At 66.4% G+C, this 19,977-nt stretch overlaps 4 protein-coding genes across 6 annotated transcripts; 2 read left to right on the top strand and 2 right to left on the bottom strand.

Moving 5' to 3' along the window:
• Positions 1-1,336: 1,336 nt before the first annotated feature.
• LOC128145371 (sulfotransferase 2B1-like) lies at positions 1,337-3,987 on the bottom strand. Its single transcript, XM_052795296.1, has 6 exons — positions 3,661-3,987; positions 2,618-2,826; positions 2,330-2,456; positions 2,155-2,249; positions 1,900-2,080; positions 1,337-1,805 (listed from the first exon to the last, which is right to left on the bottom strand). The coding sequence occupies exons 1-6, from the start codon at positions 3,911-3,913 to the stop codon at positions 1,690-1,692; spliced, it is 981 nt and encodes a 326-aa protein (XP_052651256.1). The 5' UTR covers positions 3,914-3,987; the 3' UTR covers positions 1,337-1,689.
• A 575-nt stretch (positions 3,988-4,562) lies between these two features.
• DPEP1 (dipeptidase 1) lies at positions 4,563-8,592 on the top strand. Of its 2 annotated transcripts, XM_052795290.1 has the most exons (11): positions 4,563-4,708; positions 5,122-5,281; positions 6,187-6,319; positions 6,478-6,610; positions 6,695-6,845; positions 6,966-7,035; positions 7,237-7,413; positions 7,494-7,578; positions 7,660-7,735; positions 7,906-8,041; positions 8,271-8,592. In XM_052795290.1, the coding sequence occupies exons 2-11, from the start codon at positions 5,163-5,165 to the stop codon at positions 8,439-8,441; spliced, it is 1,251 nt and encodes a 416-aa protein (XP_052651250.1). In that variant the 5' UTR covers positions 4,563-4,708; positions 5,122-5,162; the 3' UTR covers positions 8,442-8,592. The 2 variants fall into 2 exon arrangements, with proteins under 2 accessions (XP_052651250.1, XP_052651249.1); XM_052795289.1 differs by lacking the exon at positions 4,563-4,708 and having other exon boundaries at positions 4,928-5,281.
• Positions 8,593-9,746: 1,154 nt separating this feature from the next.
• Positions 9,747-15,478, bottom strand: CHMP1A (charged multivesicular body protein 1A). Its single transcript, XM_052795307.1, has 7 exons — positions 15,408-15,478; positions 15,168-15,187; positions 14,589-14,666; positions 14,070-14,216; positions 13,444-13,572; positions 12,737-12,924; positions 9,747-11,949 (listed from the first exon to the last, which is right to left on the bottom strand). The coding sequence occupies exons 1-7, from the start codon at positions 15,412-15,414 to the stop codon at positions 11,928-11,930; spliced, it is 591 nt and encodes a 196-aa protein (XP_052651267.1). The 5' UTR covers positions 15,415-15,478; the 3' UTR covers positions 9,747-11,927.
• A 151-nt stretch (positions 15,479-15,629) lies between these two features.
• Positions 15,630-19,760, top strand: CDK10 (cyclin dependent kinase 10). 2 transcript variants are annotated; one of them, XM_052795294.1, is made up of 13 exons: positions 15,630-15,689; positions 16,464-16,536; positions 16,770-16,841; positions 16,950-17,052; positions 17,205-17,286; positions 17,691-17,758; positions 18,103-18,155; positions 18,278-18,347; positions 18,479-18,538; positions 18,664-18,787; positions 18,862-19,001; positions 19,165-19,217; positions 19,291-19,760. In XM_052795294.1, exons 3-13 carry the CDS (start codon positions 16,823-16,825, stop codon positions 19,392-19,394), a joined length of 876 nt encoding a protein of 291 aa, XP_052651254.1. In that variant the 5' UTR covers positions 15,630-15,689; positions 16,464-16,536; positions 16,770-16,822; the 3' UTR covers positions 19,395-19,760. The 2 variants fall into 2 exon arrangements, with proteins under 2 accessions (XP_052651254.1, XP_052651253.1); XM_052795293.1 differs by lacking the exon at positions 15,630-15,689 and adding an exon at positions 15,725-15,856.
• The last annotated feature ends 217 nt before the right edge of the window (positions 19,761-19,977 follow it).

Here is a 19,977-nt window from a genome sequence, read left to right as displayed (position 1 = left end):
TGCTCCTGGGGCGGCGATGTCCACCGGAGCGGGGTGTGACCCAAAGCCACCACAGGGACTGAAACTGGGGCCCGGGGCAGCCGTCGCGGGGCAGGGGCCACCCAAGACCCTGCCAGGCGGGTGCCACCGAGCCGGGCTCCGGGACCGGGGATGCCGCCATCACCCTGGGTGCCAGCACAGGGGTGCCAGCCCGTCCCCGTCGGGGCAGCCACTCACCCGTCCACTGGGATGGCCACGCTGAACCGCCACGACCCTCTGGCGCTGCCCGCCGCCGGCACTCCTGCGTGCAGGCAGAGCGCGCTGCCCGCACCACCCCGATCAACCCGCGTATTTATAGCTCCTGATTCATCTCCTATAAAACAGGATAATAGACGTCGCCATAGAAACCCGGCGCCTGACGAGGCTGCGGCGGCAGCCGGCCCTCGGCGCGGGCAGGGGTCTGCCCCAGCACCCCCATCTGTGGGGCTGGCTGGCTGGGTGCCCCACCGGTGGGTGCAGGGGGACCCCACGGGGCTGGGGGTTCCCGGTGTCACCCGGCCGGGCTGCACCCGCCGGCGCTGCAGCGGGGCTGGGGAGCGGCGGCAGGGCTCGGCCGAGCGCTGGCGAGGGGTCCTGTTCGTGCCAGGGCTGAGCCCTCACCCCCCCGCCCCGGCACTGTGCCACGCTGTCCTGGTGGAGGCCAGTTAATTAAGCCAGCGGTTAATTATTGGTGGTGCCTGTGCTTCCCAAGCAGCTCGATGCGGCAATTCCTTGGAGCGTGGCAGGATAGGGGCTGGGGGTGCTGTCCGCCTGGGGCACCCCAGGATGCTGGGGGGGGGCCAGGGTGGGACAAGCCCCTGGGTGCAAACACCCCAGGAGGGGAGATGGGCATGGGGGGGCATCCAGCGAGGCTGGTCAGGGCACTGCAGCCCCCCCCCACAAAGCATCATGAGGGGTGCACCGGGTCAGGGCAAGGGGCATTGGGGTGCAGGGGGCATGGGGGGGGCAGAGGGTATCTGGAGGGGGTTGCAGACGATGCAGTGGGGTACGGATGGGGGGGCCTTGGGAGGACGGCGGGGGCCTGGCAGCCCTGGGTGCCGCTGAAGGAGCCAGCGCCGTGGTGCGAGCTCCGCCGGCAAACACCGGCACCGTGCAGCTGTGCCGTGACCCCGCCGCGGGGCCTGGCAGCCCGCCACGGCCTCCTGCGCTGCCCACCCGGCCATTGCCCCCCACCACAGATAAGGTCCCCGGGGATGGGTCCGCACCCCGATGCGGCCCGCGATAACGCCGAGTGTTTCCCGCCGCTGGCGCCGTCGGCACGCCGCTTCCCGTCCCACGCCCGTGAGAACACGCTGCCTGGCTGTAAACAGCAATAAATATTTATTTTTGCAAGGCGGGCTGGGCGGAAGGGGGGTCACGGCCATGTGCTCCCACCCCAGGGGAAGGAAGGCCATGAGGATGCCTGCAATGTGTTACCGGAAAAGTCCCCTGTCCCCCGGGGGGGGGATTATCATGCAGCCGGCATGTCCCCCCCCCAAACCCCAGCCCCACTGCAGCCCCGGCCCCCGGGGTGATGTACGGGGGTGTATAAGTTGCGCCCAATGCAGGGTGCCCCCCCACACAGTGGGGCTCAGCAGGCGGGGGGGGCCAGTCGCGTCGTGCAGTGGCAGGGCCGAGTGCCACCGGCCCCCCCCCCGGCTCCTCGGACCCTCAAGCCATGGGCCAGCGCGCGGGCAGCTCCAAGTCGCCCATCTCCTCCTGGTAGAGGCGGTCGAAGAGGGCGTTTTGCAGGGGGGAGAAGTGGTCGCGCCAATCCCCCACCACGCCTGCGGGACGGAGGGGACGGGGCGACAGGGAGGCTGCAGCCGGGGCCAGCACCCCCCCGTGTCCCCCCGCACCCCGTCCCCCCCCCTCCATCACCTTTCCTCATGAAGCATCCCTGGCTGTGGTCCATGATCTCGGCGGGAATGAGGGAGTAGTTGACCATGGCGTTGTCCCGCATGGTGGCGAAGCTGCAGTGCTGCTCCAGGGCTCCCAGCGTCTCCGGTCCCAGCGGGCAGCCCAGGAAGGCGCCGAGCCGCTGCGCCGTGCCGCGCAGGTCCTGCGCCGGAGGGGACGGTCAGCCCCGGGCAGCCGGCGGGGACGGGGACGGGGGGGACACACGCCGCGGCTCACCTGGTGCAGCTCCTCGTAGGTCACGTAGAAGATGTCCAGGAGCTGCCGCTGGGCCAGCCAGCCCTTGACGTGGTCAAACCAGGAGCCGTAGTGCACTGAGGGGGGAGGTGGGGGGGTGATGGAGGGGCCCCGTGGCCGAGTCCCGGGACCCCAGGGACCCCCCCCCAGCCCTTACCCGTGCCCTCGAGGAACCGCGTGAGGAAGGTGTCGAAGGAGCCGGGGTCAGGCAGGAACTTGGCCAAGTGGTGGAAGTGGTAGAAGGAGACAGCGACGTCCTTGGGGTTCCTAGCCACGTAGATCACCTGGGGGGGGCGGACGGCATCAGCCCCACGGCCAGCGGGGGATTCCGCTCTGCCCCGCTCAGAAAGCCCCCGGCAATCACCCTGGCTGCGGGAAGCCCCGTGGGCACAGCATACCCCTGCGGGGAACCCCCAGACCGTCCCGTCCCCCCCCCACCCCTCACCTTGGCCTTGCTCTGCTGCAGGGCAGGGGCCAGGACGCGGGCAGGCAGGTGGGTGGTGATGAGCCGGCGGGCGGCCGTATCCTGCAGTGCCTCCCTGAAGTAGATCTGCTCCAGCCAGGGCGCCCGCTCCCAGTTGGGGATGGTTTTGGCCGGCAGGACGTCCCCGCGGCTGAACAGCAGCGTCAGGATCTCCTGCATCCAGGTGGTGCCTGGGGAAGCGGGCATCAGGGCAGCGCCAGCCCTGCGCCCGGCACCGCGTGGCACGGCACGGCACGGCATGGCAAAGCGTGGAATGGCACAGCGTGGAACGGCATGGCACGGCTTACCATGGCACACCATGGCATGGCGTGGCACGGCGTTGCTCAGCACAGACGGGCAGAGCATGGCATGGCGTGGTACAGCACAGCGCTGTATGGCATGGCATAGCTCAGCACGGCATGGCACAGTACGCCATGGCACAGCACAACAGAGCATGGCGTGCCATCGTACGGCACAGGGTGGCGTGGCGCAGATCGGCACAGCTCAGCGCGACGTGGCGCGGATTGGCACGGCACAGCGTGGCACGGGGCAGCAGCTGGGCTGGCAGTGCCGTCTGGGACCCCCAGAGCCCCCACCAGTCAGTCACACCAGTCCAGGGCTGGGGACGGGACGGGGCTGGGGAGGGTGTGGGGGCGGCTGCCCCCCACCCACAGTGCCGGGCTTCTGGGGGGGTGGGAGCCGATGGCTGGGGCCGGGGGTCCCCTGCGCTGTGCCCAGAGGGGCTGGTGGCCACCGGGCTGCGGGGGCCGGGGGGGGGGGGCCCTGCTTGGGAAAGAGCTGGCCCCGAGTCCGACCCCCTCCCAGCCACGCAGGCAGCTCCCGGTCCTGCCGGCAAGCCAAGGGCTGCGTGGTAGAGCCTGCCCGTGCCCCCCCCACCCCTCCAGCCTGGGGATCCCCAGTGCCACCGACACCCCCTGCCCCCCCAGTCCCTTCCCCGTCCCCCAACCCTGCCGGCTCCCTCCTCGCCCCCCCCCCCACCTGCCCCTCGCCCCGCCGACCCTCACCTGATTTGGGGTAGGTGGCGATGACCACGTCGGTGGGACGGAAGGGGAAGGTGACGGCGAAGCCGAGGGACTCCTGGGTGTGGAGGTGGCCGGGCAGGGAGATGCCGGCGAAGGTCTCGGTCACCTCCATCCGATCCATGGCCCGGCCACTGCGAGGGACGTGCTGGCGACCGGTCTTAAATAGCTGCAAAAGAGGAAGGCGTCCCGGCGGGCGGGAGGCTGGGCCCCCCCGGCACATTCCTGCTGGGGCCATCGCCGGGAGAGCGCTGCTGCGGGGCAGGGGGGCTGCGGGATGGCCCCGGGCTTGGGACACCCCCAGGACAGGACGGGATGGGACGGGGGTCCCGCGCAGCCAGACCCACCGCCGCAGCCAGGAGAGCCGGGGGGGGGGGGGGCCGGCAGGGGCACCCCGCTCGCCCAGCGGTGGGAAGGGTGCCGGGAGCCTCGCCGGCCACGGCAGCCCGCGGTGACCCCGGGGGTGCCAGCCCGCGTGCCCCACGGCCGGGCTCCCCGCGGCCGGCACCGTGCCGGAGGAAGGGATTCGCATCCCGGCGCACCCTGGGACGAGGAGCGGGGCTGGCTCTCTCCACGTGGCTCTGTGCCATTCCCAGCAGCCTCACGATGCTTCTTGCCGCGCACGACACCGCGGCCACCGCCGGCCCCTGCGCAGGAGCCGGCCGGCGTTCCCCCCACCGTGGGCGCTGGGCCGCAGGACCAGCGGGTGCCTCAGTTTCCCCACACACGATGCTGCATCAGGACCGTGGGACGGGGCGAAGGGAACCCGGCACACATGCGGCACCGTCGGCAATCCCACGCCGGGGTCGCGCCGCTCCGGCTGCTGCCCCCCAGCCCTTCTTCCATGGCGAGACGGCTTCACCACAAAGCCGCGGGGTGCGCTGGCACTCGGCCACTCCCCAGCGCCCGACGCCATGTCAGGGGGTGGCTCTGGGGTGGCCGGAGCCCGTCCCAGCCCCGCCGTCGGCACGCAAGCCGGAAAACATTTCACAGCCATTGCAGGCAGCAGCTGCCCGAGCATCCCGGGACCGGGGTGAGTGAGGGACAGGGGTGCCGGCCCCTGCCCGTTGGCGGCGGGGATGCCGGCGATGCCAGCACCCAGCCAGGGGTGCCGGCGGGTGCCAGCGCTGGGGAGGCCAAAGCGGGGATGGGACCGGCACTTTCCCAGCAAAAAAAAAAATCTGGGCTGCATTAGAGGGGCTGGGACCGTCACCGCAGCTATGCGGAGAGGCCCCGGTGCAGCTCTGCCACCCGGGGCCGGGCTGGGGGAGGCCGCCGCCATGCCGTCCCGGTGCCTGGGCACCGCCATGGCCGGGGCACAGGGCACGCAGGGTGGGGGTTACGTCTGCGGCTCCTGGTTATTTATTTACGACGGGAGGGGACGGACGGTGAGCCGGGGCAGCCGTCCCGGTGCGTGTGCTCAGAAGGCTCACGGCAGCGGTGCAGGTCGCCCCGGCTCGTCCCTCAGCGGCACCGAGCGGGTGAAGATGCCGGGCGGCAGCGTGCTGGCGCTGGCGCTGGTGCTGCGCCTGCTGCTGCCCTGCGCCGGGCAGCATCACCGGGAAGAGGCCGAGCGCATCATGACGGCCACGCCAGTCGTCGATGGGTGAGCAAAGGTTGCCTGGCACCGCCGTCGTGCCTGGCTGCCGCGGCAGGGCTGTGGCTCTCGGCACCCTGAGAAAAAACCCTGGCCAGAAAACCCCACTGGGGACAGCCCTCTCCCTGCTGGGGGGATCCCCGTGCCGGGCACCCCGGGGCTGTGCGGCCGAGGGGATCCCCGGTGGTGCAGCCCAGCCGGGAGCGGGCAGGGTGCCGGGAAGCCGGGGGCGAGTTTGCCCCGGGGGAAGTCCCTGCTTGGGGCAAAAACGGGTCCACGGGGTCGTGTCCTAAGGGATGTTCCCAGTCTTGTGCCGGGAGCCTCAGGGGGCTTGGGTCCTCCGCGGGGGTCCCCCGTGGCACCAGCCCTGTGCCGTGGCAGTGGAAACGGGCGCGGAGCAGGGAGAGCCGGAGGATGTGGGGACCGTGACGCAGGAGGGGAGAAGTGGGAGCCCGCCCGTGCGTCTGGCTCCCAGCACTTCCCCAGCGATACCGCTGGGTGCGGGACACCATGTGGCCACGATGTCCCTACATCCCCGCAGCGGTGACGGTGACGTCCCTGTCGTAGGGATGCCGGGCTGGCTCCCCTGGGTGTGAGGGCTGAGTGGGGATGGCGGGTGGAAGGGTGCACAGAAGGGTCCCCAGCCTCCCGCCGGCTCCCCGCTGGCCAGCAAAAGGGGGTCCCACATGGGGCTGTCCCCTGGGAGTGACCTGTCCCCAGCTCCCGGACGGAGCCGCTTGGGTGGCTCTTGGCAGAGGACGCGGATGGGTGGGCAGATGGACTGGTGGGTGGGTGGAATGCTGGCCAGATGAGTGGGGAATGGGTGGGCAGACAGGGAGATGGGCAGGCTGGCTGGACAGACGGACAGCCAGGCGGACAGACACCCCCTCACTCCCGCTCCTTCCCCTGCCCAGGCACAACGACCTGCCCTGGCAGCTCCTCAAGAAGTTCAACAACCAGCTGGGGCTGCCAGAAGCCAACCTCATGCTGCTGAACGGCACCCACACCAACATCCCCAAACTGCACCGCGGGCACGTGGGCGGGCAGGTGGGATGGCGAGGCGGTCGGGGGCACCGGGGGGTGGGGGGGGCACCAGGATGGGCAGGGGCACCGGGGAGGGCACCGGGGTGGGCAGGGGTACCGGGGCAGGCGGCAGCGGGCACAGGGCCGGGCTCCCGGTGCTCACCGAGTGCCGCCGCGGGCAGTTCTGGTCGGTGTACGTACCCTGCGACACGCAGAACAAGGACGCGGTGAAGCGCACGCTGGAGCAGATCGACGTAGTGCACCGCATGTGTGAGCTCTACCCCGAGACCTTCGCCTGCGTCGTCGACAGCGCCGGTGAGCGGGGACGGGATGCCGGTGCCCCGGGGGATGCGGGTGCCCCGGTGCCCCCCCCAGCTGATGTCCCCCACCCTCCCGCAGGCATCCAGCAGGCTTTCCAGAGCAAGAAGGTGGCCAGTCTCATTGGGGTGGAGGGCGGCCACTCCATCGACAGCAGCCTGGGCGTCCTGCGCACCTTCTACCACCTGGGCGTCCGCTACATGACCCTCACCCACAGCTGCAACACCCCTTGGTAGCAGCCCCTGGTGGGGACAGGGATGGGGGTGACAGGGGCAGCATCAGCGGGGGGGGGGGGGGGGACGACAGGTCGTGTGGCTGGGGGTCCGCCCTGATGCTCTCCCCCGTTCCGCAGGGCTGACAACTGGCTGGTGGACACCGGGGACGAGCCGCCTCTGCACCACGGCCTCTCACCCTTCGGGAAGGTGAGTGGGGACAGCGTCGGCAGCCGTGCCTGGGAGCAGCAGCCGGGGGGGGGGGGACGGACGTGGTACTGGCACCCACCAGCCCCATGCTGGCTTATTAAGCCAAGCAGCGGGTGCACAGTGTTCCCCCCCCTCCATGCAGGGCTGCCACGGCCCCTCGTGCACCCCTCACTGGCCCCAGCCCTGTCCCCGTCCCCGCAGACGGTGCTGGAGGAGATGAACCGCCTGGGCATGATCGTGGACCTGGCCCACGTCTCGGCGGAGACGATGAAGGTCGCGCTCAGCCTCTCCAAAGCCCCCGTCATCTTCAGCCACTCGTCCGCCTACAGCCTCTGCCCGCACCGCCGCAACGTGCCCGATGACGTGCTAAGGATGGTGGTGAGCGCCGGGGCACGGAGGGGGGGGGGCGGGCGGTGGCGGGGAGGGGGCCGCAGGGCTCAGGGTCACCTTTCCCCCAGGCCTCCACGGGCAGCCTGGTGATGATCAACTTCTACAACGCGTACGTGACGTGCAGCGACACGGCCACGCTGGCCGACGTCGCAGGTGAGGCGGATGCCCGGGTGGGTGGGAGGGTGGCAGTGTCACCCCCCCACCCCGCTCACCGCAGCCCCTCCGTACCCGCAGACCATATGGACCACGTGAAGAAAGTGGCCGGTGCCCAGTCCGTCGGCTTCGGCGGGGACTACGACGGCGTCACAAGGTGAAGTGGGCGACAGGCACACTGGTGGGACGGGGCAGCACGTCACCGGCTGTGGGGACTTGTCACGGTCAGGGAGGGGGGGGGGTCTCGCCCGTGCCCTGTGCAGGTGGCTGGGGGTGCCGCCGGTCTCGGCTGCCCCCGGCACGGCTGCGAGCTGCGGGTTGGCGCAGGCTCCCCACCGGCCTGGAGGACGTCTCCACGTACCCCGCGCTGGTGGCCGAGCTGCTGGCAAGGAACTGGACGGAGGCAGAGGTGAGGGCGGCCCTGGCTGAAAACCTGCTCCGGGTCTTCAGGAAGGTGGAGGAGGTGAGCGGGGGCACGGGGACGGCAGAGACAAGTGGGACATCAGGACGTATGGCACTTGGGGATGTATGGGGACACGGGGTGGCACAGGGGCACGCAGGGCAGGGGACGAAGGGGGGCACGGGGACGTGCGGGGCTCGGGATGGCACGGGGACGTGCAACGTGACAGGAGGCTGTGTGGGGCACGGGGACTGCCCCTCGCTGCGGGAGCCCACCCTGTCCCCCATTGCAGGTGAAGAGGACCCTGCAAGGCATGGCTGCCCACGAGACGCCCATCGCCTTCGAGGAGCTGGAGGGGACGTGCAGGACCCACTACGGGTACACCAACGGTGCCGGCACAGCCCGGCTCCCGCCGGCAGCCCTGGCGCTGGCGCTGGCCCTGCTCCACTCTCTGCTCTCCTAACGCCCGGCTTCGGCTCCCGCCGCAGCCCCAGCACCCAGCCCGGCACGATGCCGGCAGCTGGCGCGGTGGCAGCCGGGCTGGGCCCAACCCTGCCACCCCTCCCCGCCTGCGTGCCGGCCCCGCGAGCAAAATAAAGCCGTGCTTCCAGCACCGCCGGCAGCACGCGTCCGCGCCGGGACCCTGCGAGGACCGCCAGCCCCAGCCCCGTTGCCCTGCTCCTGGCTGAAGGCGATGAGCCACCCCGGCACGTCACCGGCCACGCCGGCACCCTGCCGGCCACGGCGGCTGCGTGCCCCTGGCTCCGGCAGAGCAGAGGCGTAGGGGTCTGGTGGGCACCCAGCCCAGGGCACTGGGAAGCTCTCACCGCACCGGGAGTGACACATCGCTGCAACACACGGCCAGGGTGGCTGTAGGCCTGCCTCCGCAGGATGCTTACATTAATCGTTAGCTAATTAATTGGCTACTCAATTATCTTCTTAGCAATTTCCTCTCACATTTGGGAACAGCCTGTCTTTGGAGCGGAGGCGGCTTTGGGCACCGGGAAAACAGGCAGGAGAAGGAGAGCCATCTTCCTGTGGCATTCGCAAATTGGCGGAGGAACAGGGTCCCGTCTGCCAGCCCGGCACGGGGAAGGGACGTGCCCGGTCCCCGCCGGGATGGCAACCACAGCGGGCCACAGCCACCATCCCCGGTGGTGAAGCTGCTGTCGGTGGGTGCCGAGGGCAGGACCGGGGTGGAAAGCACCGGGGCTCCTTCCGTGGGGTTACGAGCCAGGGATCTCCCCCCCGGGGAGCCCAGCCTTCTCCCCACAAGGGCCAGGGTACAGTGTGGAGAAGAGCACGGGGAGCCAGGCAGCCTGAAAACCACGCTGGGGAAAAGGAGCTCGACTCAAGCCGGCTGCCCCGGCCTCCCCAAGCCGGTGTCGGCTGCGCCGGGGCCACGGCAGCACCGGCTCAGCCCGTTCCCCCCCCCAGCTCGGCTACACAAAGGGATCCGGTCCCTGCAGGGGTGGCACAGGGGGCTCGTCAGGACCCCTTCCCCTCCGGCACCCCCAGAGACGGTGACGCTGGTGCGGAGAGCCACGGCTCTGCGGGTGACTGCTTCCCCTCCCCTGGGCGAGAGGAGGCAGGGAGGCTGCGGGAGCAAGACCCCTTCCTCCTCCTCACCTCAGCCCCATCCAAGGCAGCCCCTCAGCACCAGGTCCTCTGTCCCAGGCAGGGGACGGGGCACGGCCATCACGCTGTGCCACAGGCAGAGGGGACCACGGACCCCCTCTTCGCCTCAGAGCCCCCGGACACACCACGATGGATGTTCAGGGATAGTTTATTTAAAATAGCAGAAGGTAATCAACAGGGGTTTGAGAAGAAGAAAAAGAAAAGGCAAATGAGACAAGCTTTAAAAAACACACAAATGAAACCACAGAGAAACATCACATTGAAAGAAGGAGCATTTCCAGGGGCAGGGGCTCCCAGGGTACCCCGCAGCCCCCAGCCCCATGGGTGGCACCCATGCATGGCACCCACTCCGGGGTGCGTGCACAAGTCTCCGGGGGGGGGATTCTGCTTTCTCCCCAGCCCATGGGGAAGTGGCACAAGATCCAACACTCCAACACGCACAAATGACTTCATAGCCCAAAGCCGCCTCCTCCTCCTCTGTCACCACCCCGCACCCCCACGGCTGCAGGCATCGGGGAAGAAGGCTCTGTCGGTCACTAGACACACGCTGCCAAGGCCACTGAACTCAGAAGAAATAACGAAAATAATGAAAAGTGTTTGTGTTGCAAGTGCTGTGGAGATGGCCCCTGGCCCGCAGCGAGTCCTGCCCCACGTCCGCGCAGGCAGGCCGGGTGCCCTGGGTGGTGCGCAGCAGCCTGGAAACATCAGCCAGCGCTGGGAGTGGGTAGGAGCTGCCTCCCGCTCTCCCCCACGCTTCCCTTCCCTCCTCTCAGCACAGCCCAAAGCAGCAGCTGTGCATGCCTGCCTTAGAATTCCCTTGAAAAGCGATGAATCAGAGCTGCCCCGCTGCAGCGGGACCAGCTGCCCACTCCTGGCTACACGCAGCACAGCTCAGCATCGCCAGACCCGGCAGCTGCATGGCCCTCATTTACAGCCTACGGTTAAAGTTTCTCCTCGTGAGAGCCAAAGGAAACTAACATTTCCTTCCCGGTAAGCTTCCCATCAATCCAGCACCTCGGTGGTGCCTGGGAGTCGCAGAGGAGAAGGGACACAGAAGACTTCAGCCCCAGGGGAAGGCTCCGAGTGCAGAGCAGCCGCGTTTCCCCACGAGCAGCGAGAGGAGAGGGGACGCAGGAAGCAGCCCCCTCTCAACCAGCCAGGTTACACGCTCTGCGGGCAGCAGCACGGAGCAGATACGGCCAGGTGGGGACAGCAGAAAGGAAACCGGCAGCAGATATCCAGGGGACAAGCCACAGCCAGTGCAGGGAGACACGCGCTCAGGATGGTTTAGCATTTACTGTCACACCCATCCAGCTGGGGGACATCTGGGGACGAGGCTGTGGCCACCACAGCTGCGAGCCTGGGAGTGGAAGCTGCTGCAATCTGCTCCCAGCTGCTGGACAAGAGGCAGGGACTGATCCACATGGGAGGTCAGGGGCTGCATAACCATTTCCAGACCACAGCAGCTGGAGATGGGGAACACGTGGATTTATACGCACGCACACACGGGCTTGTGCAGGGCAGGACGAGCGTTTCAAAGGTCACTTTGTGGTACAGAGCTCCAGGGAGGTTTGGCCCGGCAGGACAAGGAGCTAGCGATCAGCAAGGTGAAGTCTGCAAGGAGGACTCCCAGCTACAGCTCGGGAAGGTCACTGCGAGGGAAGAGATGCCACAGCGTAACCTCCCCTTCCTGCAAGGCACTAACCTTCCCAGAAACACCACGGCTGGGAAAACAGCCCTTCCCAAACCGCTGCCCGTGGGGATCTCCCTGCTCCTTGTAAACAGCTCCTTGATGCGGGCCCTGAGGAAAACACAGCCCGCAGCTAGGAGACCCAGTCTAAAACAGATAACAGAACTGTGCTACGCACAGAGGAGAGTCAGGCAAGCAGCACCCCAGAAGACACCGCAACCCGCCTCCAGAAGGATTCCTTTCATGTTAAATCAGGAGCGGGACGTTGCATCGTGAGACGCTGCCAGAAACCAGCAGCGACTCTCAAATGAAACAAACCCTGAAATCAGAACCAGCAAAGTGTTCCTCAAGCCCAGAAAGAGGCCGTCTCTGCTCAGAAAGCCCCTGCCAGGACCACTGCCTGCTCTGGGAAAAGTCGTCACCGTCACACCCCAAAAGAAGAGTCTAAACGCAGGCAGGCAGGGCTGGGGACGTGCTGCTGGAGGAGGGGACGGCCGACTCCGCCTGGCCGCTGGGTCAGAGCAAGGACGTAGCGGAGGTGGGGAAGGAGTCCCGGGCCCCTCCACCCCACACGCCACACCACCAGTGCGGGACAGCAGTCCGCAGGGGCGACAGGAGACCTTAATTCCGCAGGGCAGCCAACCTGGAAGGGAGAGCACAAGAGGGAACTGACGTGAGAGCAGCAGGCAACAGCCGTGACTCGGAAGGATCCTTCAGCCAGCCACGTGCAAGGAATGTCTCTGCCCAGAAACCTCCCTCCTGGGGCAGAGGTGCAAGAAATCCTGCCCTGGAGCACGCAGCCACGGCTGCCTGGGGTTAACTTGGGAGCATCTGTCAGCAACGCAGGCGGGGTACTGCAGAGAAGGGGTTCCTGGCTTCTCTTCTGGGTGTCTTGCCCCTGCAGCCCGCCTGGACCCTCTCCCAGGGCTGTCCCCAGCTCCCAGAGCAGCACACCGCAGCCTGGGGGCTGTCCCCAGAGGGACCCCGGTGGCGGCTGCATGGGGAACAGCAGGGAGGGACCGGGGAGAAGAAACCCATCGGCTTCTCCTGGGGCAGTTCCAGGGAGACAGCCTGTTCCCAGAGCTATTTGAAGGTCAGCGCCAAGCATTCCCAGAGCAACAGCAGCTGCGTGAGGGCGAACACAGAGCAGGGGGAAACTGTTCTGCATCTCATCGATGAGAGCTCGCTGCTGAGTGCCAGAAGCCACCCCCGTCCTCAGGCCCAGAGTGGTCCCACAGCCCCGAACAGCCACCTGGCCTGCCTGCGCAAGGTACCAAGGGGACTGCTGGGCTCCGGCTTGCCTGAGCACGAGAGAGGGGGCTCAGCACCCACTTAGCCTGCCGTGACGGGCTAACTCATTCCCTTCATAGTGGTGAGGGATCCCTGGGAAGGATTCAAACACAAGGCAAAGGACCCGGGAGAGAACAAACCTCCGCGACAGCTGGTCTTCCTGGGTGCGGACCGAGCTCTCCCCCACTGCTGAAGCCCCCTCGGGGAGCTGGTTGAGCTGGTCCATAATCTCCAGGCCGTTCTCCTCCGCGATCTGGACGATGAGGCTGTCCACCTGCTCCTGCGGCGTGGTCAGCGTGGTAGCGGAGCTCATGGAGTCCTCCATGACCTGCGACAGAGACAGCCCGTCACCCTACCCCGCAGGCAAAGCCGCTCGGCCCAGCCTGGCTTCTTCTCCCAAAGAACCGGCTGCAGATCCCACATCGCCATCGGCCCTCTCAGCCACAACAGCCTCAAACCTGACCGCAGGGCTACAGCGGAGGGCAGCAAGGTCCGGTTCTGCCACAGACCCCCTCTGAGTAATGGCTAGCTACGACACAGGGACAGCCACCCTCCCTCTTCTCCCCGTCTGCCACGCTCGCCTCTTTGCACGGCAAACTCCTTCCCCGTCAGGCAGCAGAGACGCGTCTTCCCCAACGTCTCTCATATCCCTCAAACGCAGAGGACAGAGCTGCATGAACAGCTCGGGGGGTTTCCCACACTGGAGGCTGGAGTCCCCGAGGGGAACAGAGCACTGCTGCGGAAGCCCGATTTACAGCTGGGACCTGGCTCTCTCCCAAGAGGCAGCATGTTACAATTCACAGAGAAGCCCACCCTCCCAGACCCCTCCAAGGCCACTAGCACTTACCGACGTATGAACATCCAAATTCTGAACCTGCTGCTCAAATTTATCCATCACCGCAGACACCTTCTGCAGGTCCATGGAGCTCAGAGCCTTGTCCAAAGCCTTAGTCACCTGGGCCATGTTTTTCGTCACCTGCAAGAGAAGATTGCTTCACGGGTGCTCCCCAAAAGCAAAATACATCACTGCTGAAAGGTCAGCGAGAGAGAAACCAGCATTTCTGATGCCCACAGCAGCGCTATGAGGCAGGACGGGCTCTGCCTGACTGCGGGCTTCTCCAGCCACGTGCAGTCACTGAAGACCTCGGGCAGCCCTCCTGGCGGGACGGGTCCCAGCCCACCACCCTCACACACGCCACGAGGCAAGAGGCTCCAGGCACGAGCCTCTCCCTCTGTGCAGCCACCAGTTAAGGATTTAATCCGAGCCCCCAACAAAGCAGCGAGGCCATCCCAGATGGGCTCTTCAGAGACTGAACCTGACTGAGAGGGTCTGAGCTAACTATGAGGTTTAGTGGGATCCTTTTTGGGGACAGGAAAGTCCAAGGTGGTGCAAGGCAGCGAGAGGGGAAGAGCCAACGTTCGCTCTCTGCGGGGCACCGTCTCAAAGCCCCACGCCCACGCTGAGGCTCTTACCCCCTTCATCGTCACTGCTGTCTGGACCTTGGAGGCCACTGCATCCACCCGGGAAGACATGCGGAGCCAGTTAAGCCCCTCGTTCTTCTTACGGATAGCATTCTCTGCGTAGACACGAGCGCACTCCACGTTTTTCTGCTGAAGGGCCTGGAAGGGCAAAGGGCAACCACTTGCACAGCGAATCCACTGCAGATTTATAAACAAGCGCAATCTGTTTCTGCCTGACAGGTTTCCAGCAGGAAGCACCTCTCCCGTGACCCTCAAAACGCTGAGCACGCCCTCGAACAGGAACGAAATCCCTCTCAGCGTCGCAGGGGTGCACCGCATCCACCCGGCAGATCCGAGAGCCGAGGGTGGGACTCAAAACACTTGGGAGGCCGAGCTGACGGACGCAGCGAGGCCTGAGGCGAGGGGAAACCTGCCCTTTTCCCCAGTCCCTTGACGGGAGGCAAGTGCCGAGGGCTGGCAGAGCCGAGCCAGCCCGGCAGCTCCGCATGCGCAGAGCGAGCTCCCACCCACCTTTTTGACTTTGGCTTGCTCGGCCTTGGAGTCTTTCTCGGCTTTTTTGGCGAGCTTCTCCAGCTGCTTCGCTGTGAACTGCAGAGAAAACAACGGGTTAGCACCAGGATACGGCGGCAACAGAACCGGGAACACGGGGCGAGCAGAGCCCCAGCCGCCTCCCCCACCCAGCAATACCGGCCGGGGGAGACGGACCCCCCCCTCCAAGGACTCCCAGAGCATACGGTAAACCGGGAAGTCAATTTTCAACGCTTCCGAGAAACGAAGCGCCGGGAATAGCCCGGGAACGGCGGCCCCGGAGGACAAACCCGGCTAAAAGGCTCCCTCTTCCCGCAGCCGCCGGTATCGGCGGGGCTCCCGGGGCACCCCTGCGCCTCCTGGAAGGCGGATCTCTGCAGGTCAGAGCTTCTTTCTATTACGGAGCCGCAGGGAGGAAAAGCCCCGACGAGGTGTGAGTCAGCGAGCGGAACGTTCCCCGGGCACCTCCCGGAGAGGTGGAGACCGTCACCGGTCCTCCGGGACCGGCCACCGGAACGGCGATACGTGACGGGAGACGGAGGACCCCGCCGCTATCCTCACCTTCAGCTGGAAGAGCGTGTCTGGAAGGGAAGGAGAGCACAGCCTCAGGGATGGCGCACCGGAGACAACGCCGGGGCCGGGACCGGAGGCCAGGGGGGAACCGGGGCCGGGCCCCGGCCCCGGTCCCCCCGGCCTCCGGTCCCGGCCCCCAGGTGCCCCCGCCCAGCAGAACAAGCTCCACCCCCGCAAAAAAACCAACCCGACGTGCCAGAGGCCCGTTTACCGTCCGCCCACCCTTACCGTCCATCCTGCCCCGCCGCCGCTTCCGGGTTCTGCCACCGCCCGCTTCCGGGGTGCGCGCGCCGAGTACTCGCGAGAGAGCCGCCGAGCGGCGAGGTCACGTGGGTGGGGCGGGACCGAGGGGGGAGGGGCCACACCGGGGAGGGGGCGGGGTTACAGAGAGGGGAGGGGCCATACAGGTATAAAACCCTCCCAGGGCGCTTACTATAGGGCCCGAGCCGTGCGTGGCAACCGTTGCTAGGGGGCGGTGCTGAGGAGGGAGGCGGGGTCTGCGGGAAGGAGGTGATACGGCGCATGCGTAGCGGGGGGGCGGGACGAGTGCGTGGCGTCACGACGCATGCGCGGGGCCGGTTATGGCGGAGGGGGGTTCTGCTGAGGGGGAGCTGGAGCCGCTGCGGTTGCGGCGGCTGCGGGGCGAGGGCTTCTTCGAGGTGCCGGCGGCCGACCGGGTGAGGGGTTGGGGCCGTGTGGGTGAGCGAGCGGAGCGGGGTCCCAGCCCTGCTGGAGGCGTCTGGGTGGAGAGGGAGGCGGAGAGGGTCCTAGAGGCCTGCAGGCCCCTGGGTTGTGGGTGGGCCTGGGGCCTGCTGGGAGGTGGGGGGGGGGTTGGTTGTCCTGGGCCGGTGGCCACGCAGGTTCCACCCCCCCTTGCTGGGGTGGGCTGGGAAGGGAGCTGGGCAGCCTGCGGTGCCTGCAGACCCGGCCTGCCGGCTGGGAGCAGCTTGTGAGGGGGACAGGTGGGTCCTCGGGGGGGGCTTGGGGGGGGGGGGAGGTGACAGGGAGGGCGTGCTGGCACAGGGCTGGGGGCAGGAGGGGGCAGAGGAACCGACTCTGTCCCAGCTGCTGGCTGAGCTGGTGCGCCTGCAGTGTTTCTGAAACGCTGGTTTGCTCTGTAAGCACCAGAGCAGCACCGCGGTCTGCCTGGTGAGAGGTAAGGGTGTAGTAGCTTCAGGCCTTGGGCTGTCAGCGAGGTCCTGCATCCCTGGGAAGGTTGGTGAGAAACCTCTGAGGGCTGCCCTGGAGATCACACTCACCTGTGCTGTGGCTCTGTTGTTCCAGCTGGGAAGATGCCGGAGCGTGAAGGAATTCGAGAAGCTGAATCGGATTGGAGAGGGCACCTATGGCATAGTGTGTAAGTGTGACGCTGGCTGCTCTTTCCGGGCCTGGGGTAGAGCCAGTTCCTGGGTGGGCTGCAGCCATCTGCCCACATCCTGGCAGCGGGAGCACATTGGGCTGGAGCTGGGGGGTGCTGTTGGGGGAACCAAGGCTGAGAAGAGGCTCATCAGTACAGGGGTCCTGCTGGCTCACGATAGAACCAGTATTTGTCATTTGGTGCTGAGCATGTGGCCTGTGCTGCTTTTCCAGACCGGGCCCGGGACACCCTGACAGATGAGACCGTGGCATTGAAGAAGGTGCGGATGGACAATGAGAAAGACGGTAATGGAGGAGTGGGCGAGCTGTAGTGGGGGGAGCTCCTGGGGCGGGCAGGAGCATTCCTGGCCCCTGCTCGAGGCAGTCGTGCAGCTCAGCTGTTGCTCTCTGCAGGAATGCCCATCAGCAGCCTGCGGGAGATCACCTTGCTCCTACAGCTTCGGCACCCCAACATTGTGGAGCTGAAGGAGGTGGTTGTAGGGAACCATCTGGAGAGGTGAGGGTCCCCTCTTCCACCTGCCCTCTCTGCCTTTCAGACCCTTCTCAGTGCCCTGAGCTGCCTCTCGCAGCACAGACCTGCGCTGTGAGTGCTGGGACACCGGAGAGGTGTCCCAGGGGAGGCTCCTGACTGTGTCTTATCTATGACAGTATTTTCCTGGTGATGGGCTACTGCGAGCAGGACCTAGCCAGCCTTCTTGAGAATATGCAGACGCCTTTTTCAGAGGCTCAGGTAAAGGTTGGGCCTGAGAGGGTGCTGCCATTCCAGCCAAAACACACTGGGCACCGGTGTGGACTCCCTGGACCTTGTGCTGGGCTTCAGCAGGGCTGGGGAGCACTGGGTGAGCTGGGATTCCTGGGCAATGTGGGGAGCCTGGGCTTTGCTGGCTCTCACAGAATGCTCCAGGGACTTTCCAGGCTGGGTTTTGGGCTGGAGCAAACTGGCAGTGAAACAGTGGGGAGAAAATGTACCCCCAGACAGCCTGTTAGCTGCTCTGGGAGGATGTGGGGACTGACACACTGCAGAGCAGTGACAGATGTGGCAGACCACAGGGCACCTGAGTGGGTTTAACCCCTGGGGGTTTGCCTGGCTGGAGCTGCTCTTGCATGGATGTTGCTCCTGTCCTTTATCTCCAGGTGAAGTGCATCATCCTGCAAGTCCTCAAGGGCCTGCAATACCTTCATGAGAACTACATCATCCACAGGTGGGAGCAGCAGGATGGACATGGGGTGGGGGGAAAGGGGATGTGGGGAGAAGGGGCTGATGGGAGGGAGCTGGCTGATCCTTGAACTGTGGTGTGATTCTTTGCCTTCCACACCTGTGTCCTGTGAGCAAGGAGCATGGTGTGGAGTAGCTGTGGGCAAATCCGTGGCTCCATGTGGGAGCACTGGTGGGGCAAGGAGGCCACTGAATGATGAGATTCGCTTCTCCTCATGATGGCTCAGCCCCGGGGCTTTGTAGCTGCCTGTGAGCCCTGGGGAGGCGCGGGTATGGGGGAAGCCGTGCCTGAAGGAGAGTGCTGACCAGCCGCTCTCTGTTTCCTGACAGGGATCTGAAGGTGTCCAACCTGCTCATGACTGACAAAGGCTGCGTGAAGATAGGTGAGCCCTGGCAGCTGCCAGTTTGGCTTCTGCCACGGATGTGCCCGCAGCTCTCCCTCCGCTCTGTGACACGGTTGGAGCGAGGAGCTTGTCTCTCTCTTGATCTCGAGTCTCTGTTGCAGCTGATTTTGGACTGGCACGCACCTACGGGATGCCGCCAAAGCCAATGACCCCCAAAGTCGTCACGCTCTGGTGAGTGGCCAGCGCCCGGGGCTGAGCTGCGCTGGCTCGGGGTGATGCGGGTGAGTCCTCGTAGTGCGGCAGGGCTTCCTGAGCGCCGGCTCCGCCATGGTCCCCTTGAGACGGTGCCATCCCCTGCACAGGTACCGAGCACCCGAGCTGCTGCTGGGGATGACAACCCAGACCACCAGCATCGACATGTGGTAAGGGGAGAGCAGGAGGGGGCTGAGGCTGGCCAGGCAGGGGCCTGGGGGGGGGCTGCAAACCCGCGGCAGGGGGGTGGTCAGTGGACGGGTTTCTTCTGCCCTGTGTGTCCTTTGCTCCGCAGGGCTGTGGGCTGCATTCTTGCCGAGCTGCTGGCCCACAAGCCGCTGCTGCCGGGCACCTCCGAGATCCACCAGATCGACCTCATTGTGCAGCTCCTGGGGACGCCCAATGAAAACATCTGGCCGGTGAGAGCGGTTCCCTGCTACCTGCCTGCCCTGCCTGCTCTCCCTGCCTCCGCCTCACGCTCCGACCCCCTCAGGGTTTCTCCAAGCTGCCCCTGGTGAGTCAGTACACCCTGCGGAAGCAGCCCTACAACAACCTCAAGCACAAGTTCCCCTGGCTCTCGGAGGCTGGGCTGCGGCTGCTCAACTTCCTCTTCATGTACGATCCCAAGAAGCGGTAAGAGCTGTCGGCAGCTCTGCATGGGCAGAGCAGGGGAGAAAACCTGCCTGTGGACGGGGCTGCCAGCGTCACGCTGCCCCTGTGGCAGGGCTGTCCCCAGAGCTGGGGGCAGGTCAGCGCCTTTGGGGGGGGTGCCTGCCATGTCCCCTCATCCCCACAGGGCGACGGCAAAAGACTGCCTGGAGAGCTCCTACTTCAAGGAGAAACCCCTGCGTGAGTAAACCCCCCTCCACAGGGCAGGGCTGGGGTGCTCTGGGCCCCGCTGACCCCCGTTTTTGCCCTGCAGCCTGTGAGCCGGAGCTCATGCCCACCTTCCCCCACCACCGCAACAAGCGAGCAGCTGCTGCCAGCACAGGGACGGAGACCCAGGCGAAGCGTGGCAAGCCCTGAGCACCGGCCCGCGGTAGGAGGCATGGCGCACGCCAGCTGGGACTGTTTTCCTTGGTGGAACAGCATCGTGGTGGGCTCCATCCCTTCCTGGGATTGAATTCCCTTCCCCGCATGGGTACGGGGACAGCCCAGCTGCAGCGGGGGAGTGATGTGACCCAACCCACCCTGGGCAGGCTCCAGGTTGGGGCTGGGTGAATGCAGCACTGGGGGCAGGAGAGATGGGGCCCTGGGCCCCCTGGGGCTCAGCAGGGAGAAGCTGGGGTGCTGGCAGAGCCAGCCCTGTCCCCAGGGGGGCCCTTGGCCAGTGCTGGCTGCATGGGGTAACCCCAACTTTGCTGTCAATAAAAGCACCTGCCAGCAGCAGTGGTGCAGAGTGAATCACTTTGTTCCTCGGCTCCAGTTGGGCTAGAAGCCGTGGCCCTACTCTGCTTCCCCTGTGCCGCACATCCAGCCCCAGGGTCTGAGGATGCCCCCAAGCTCTGCCTCCCTTAAACAGAGCCCAGCCCCACTCTCCTGGGAGGCGAGAGCTGCTCCTGCAGGGTGACATGGTGGCAGGTAGCACCGTAGGCCCCATCCCTTCCCC

This window comes from Harpia harpyja, chromosome 9 (assembly GCF_026419915.1).
Source record: "Harpia harpyja isolate bHarHar1 chromosome 9, bHarHar1 primary haplotype, whole genome shotgun sequence".
NCBI lineage: Eukaryota > Metazoa > Chordata > Aves > Accipitriformes > Accipitridae > Harpia > Harpia harpyja.
This window is presented reverse-complemented; position numbering and strand designations above follow the sequence as displayed.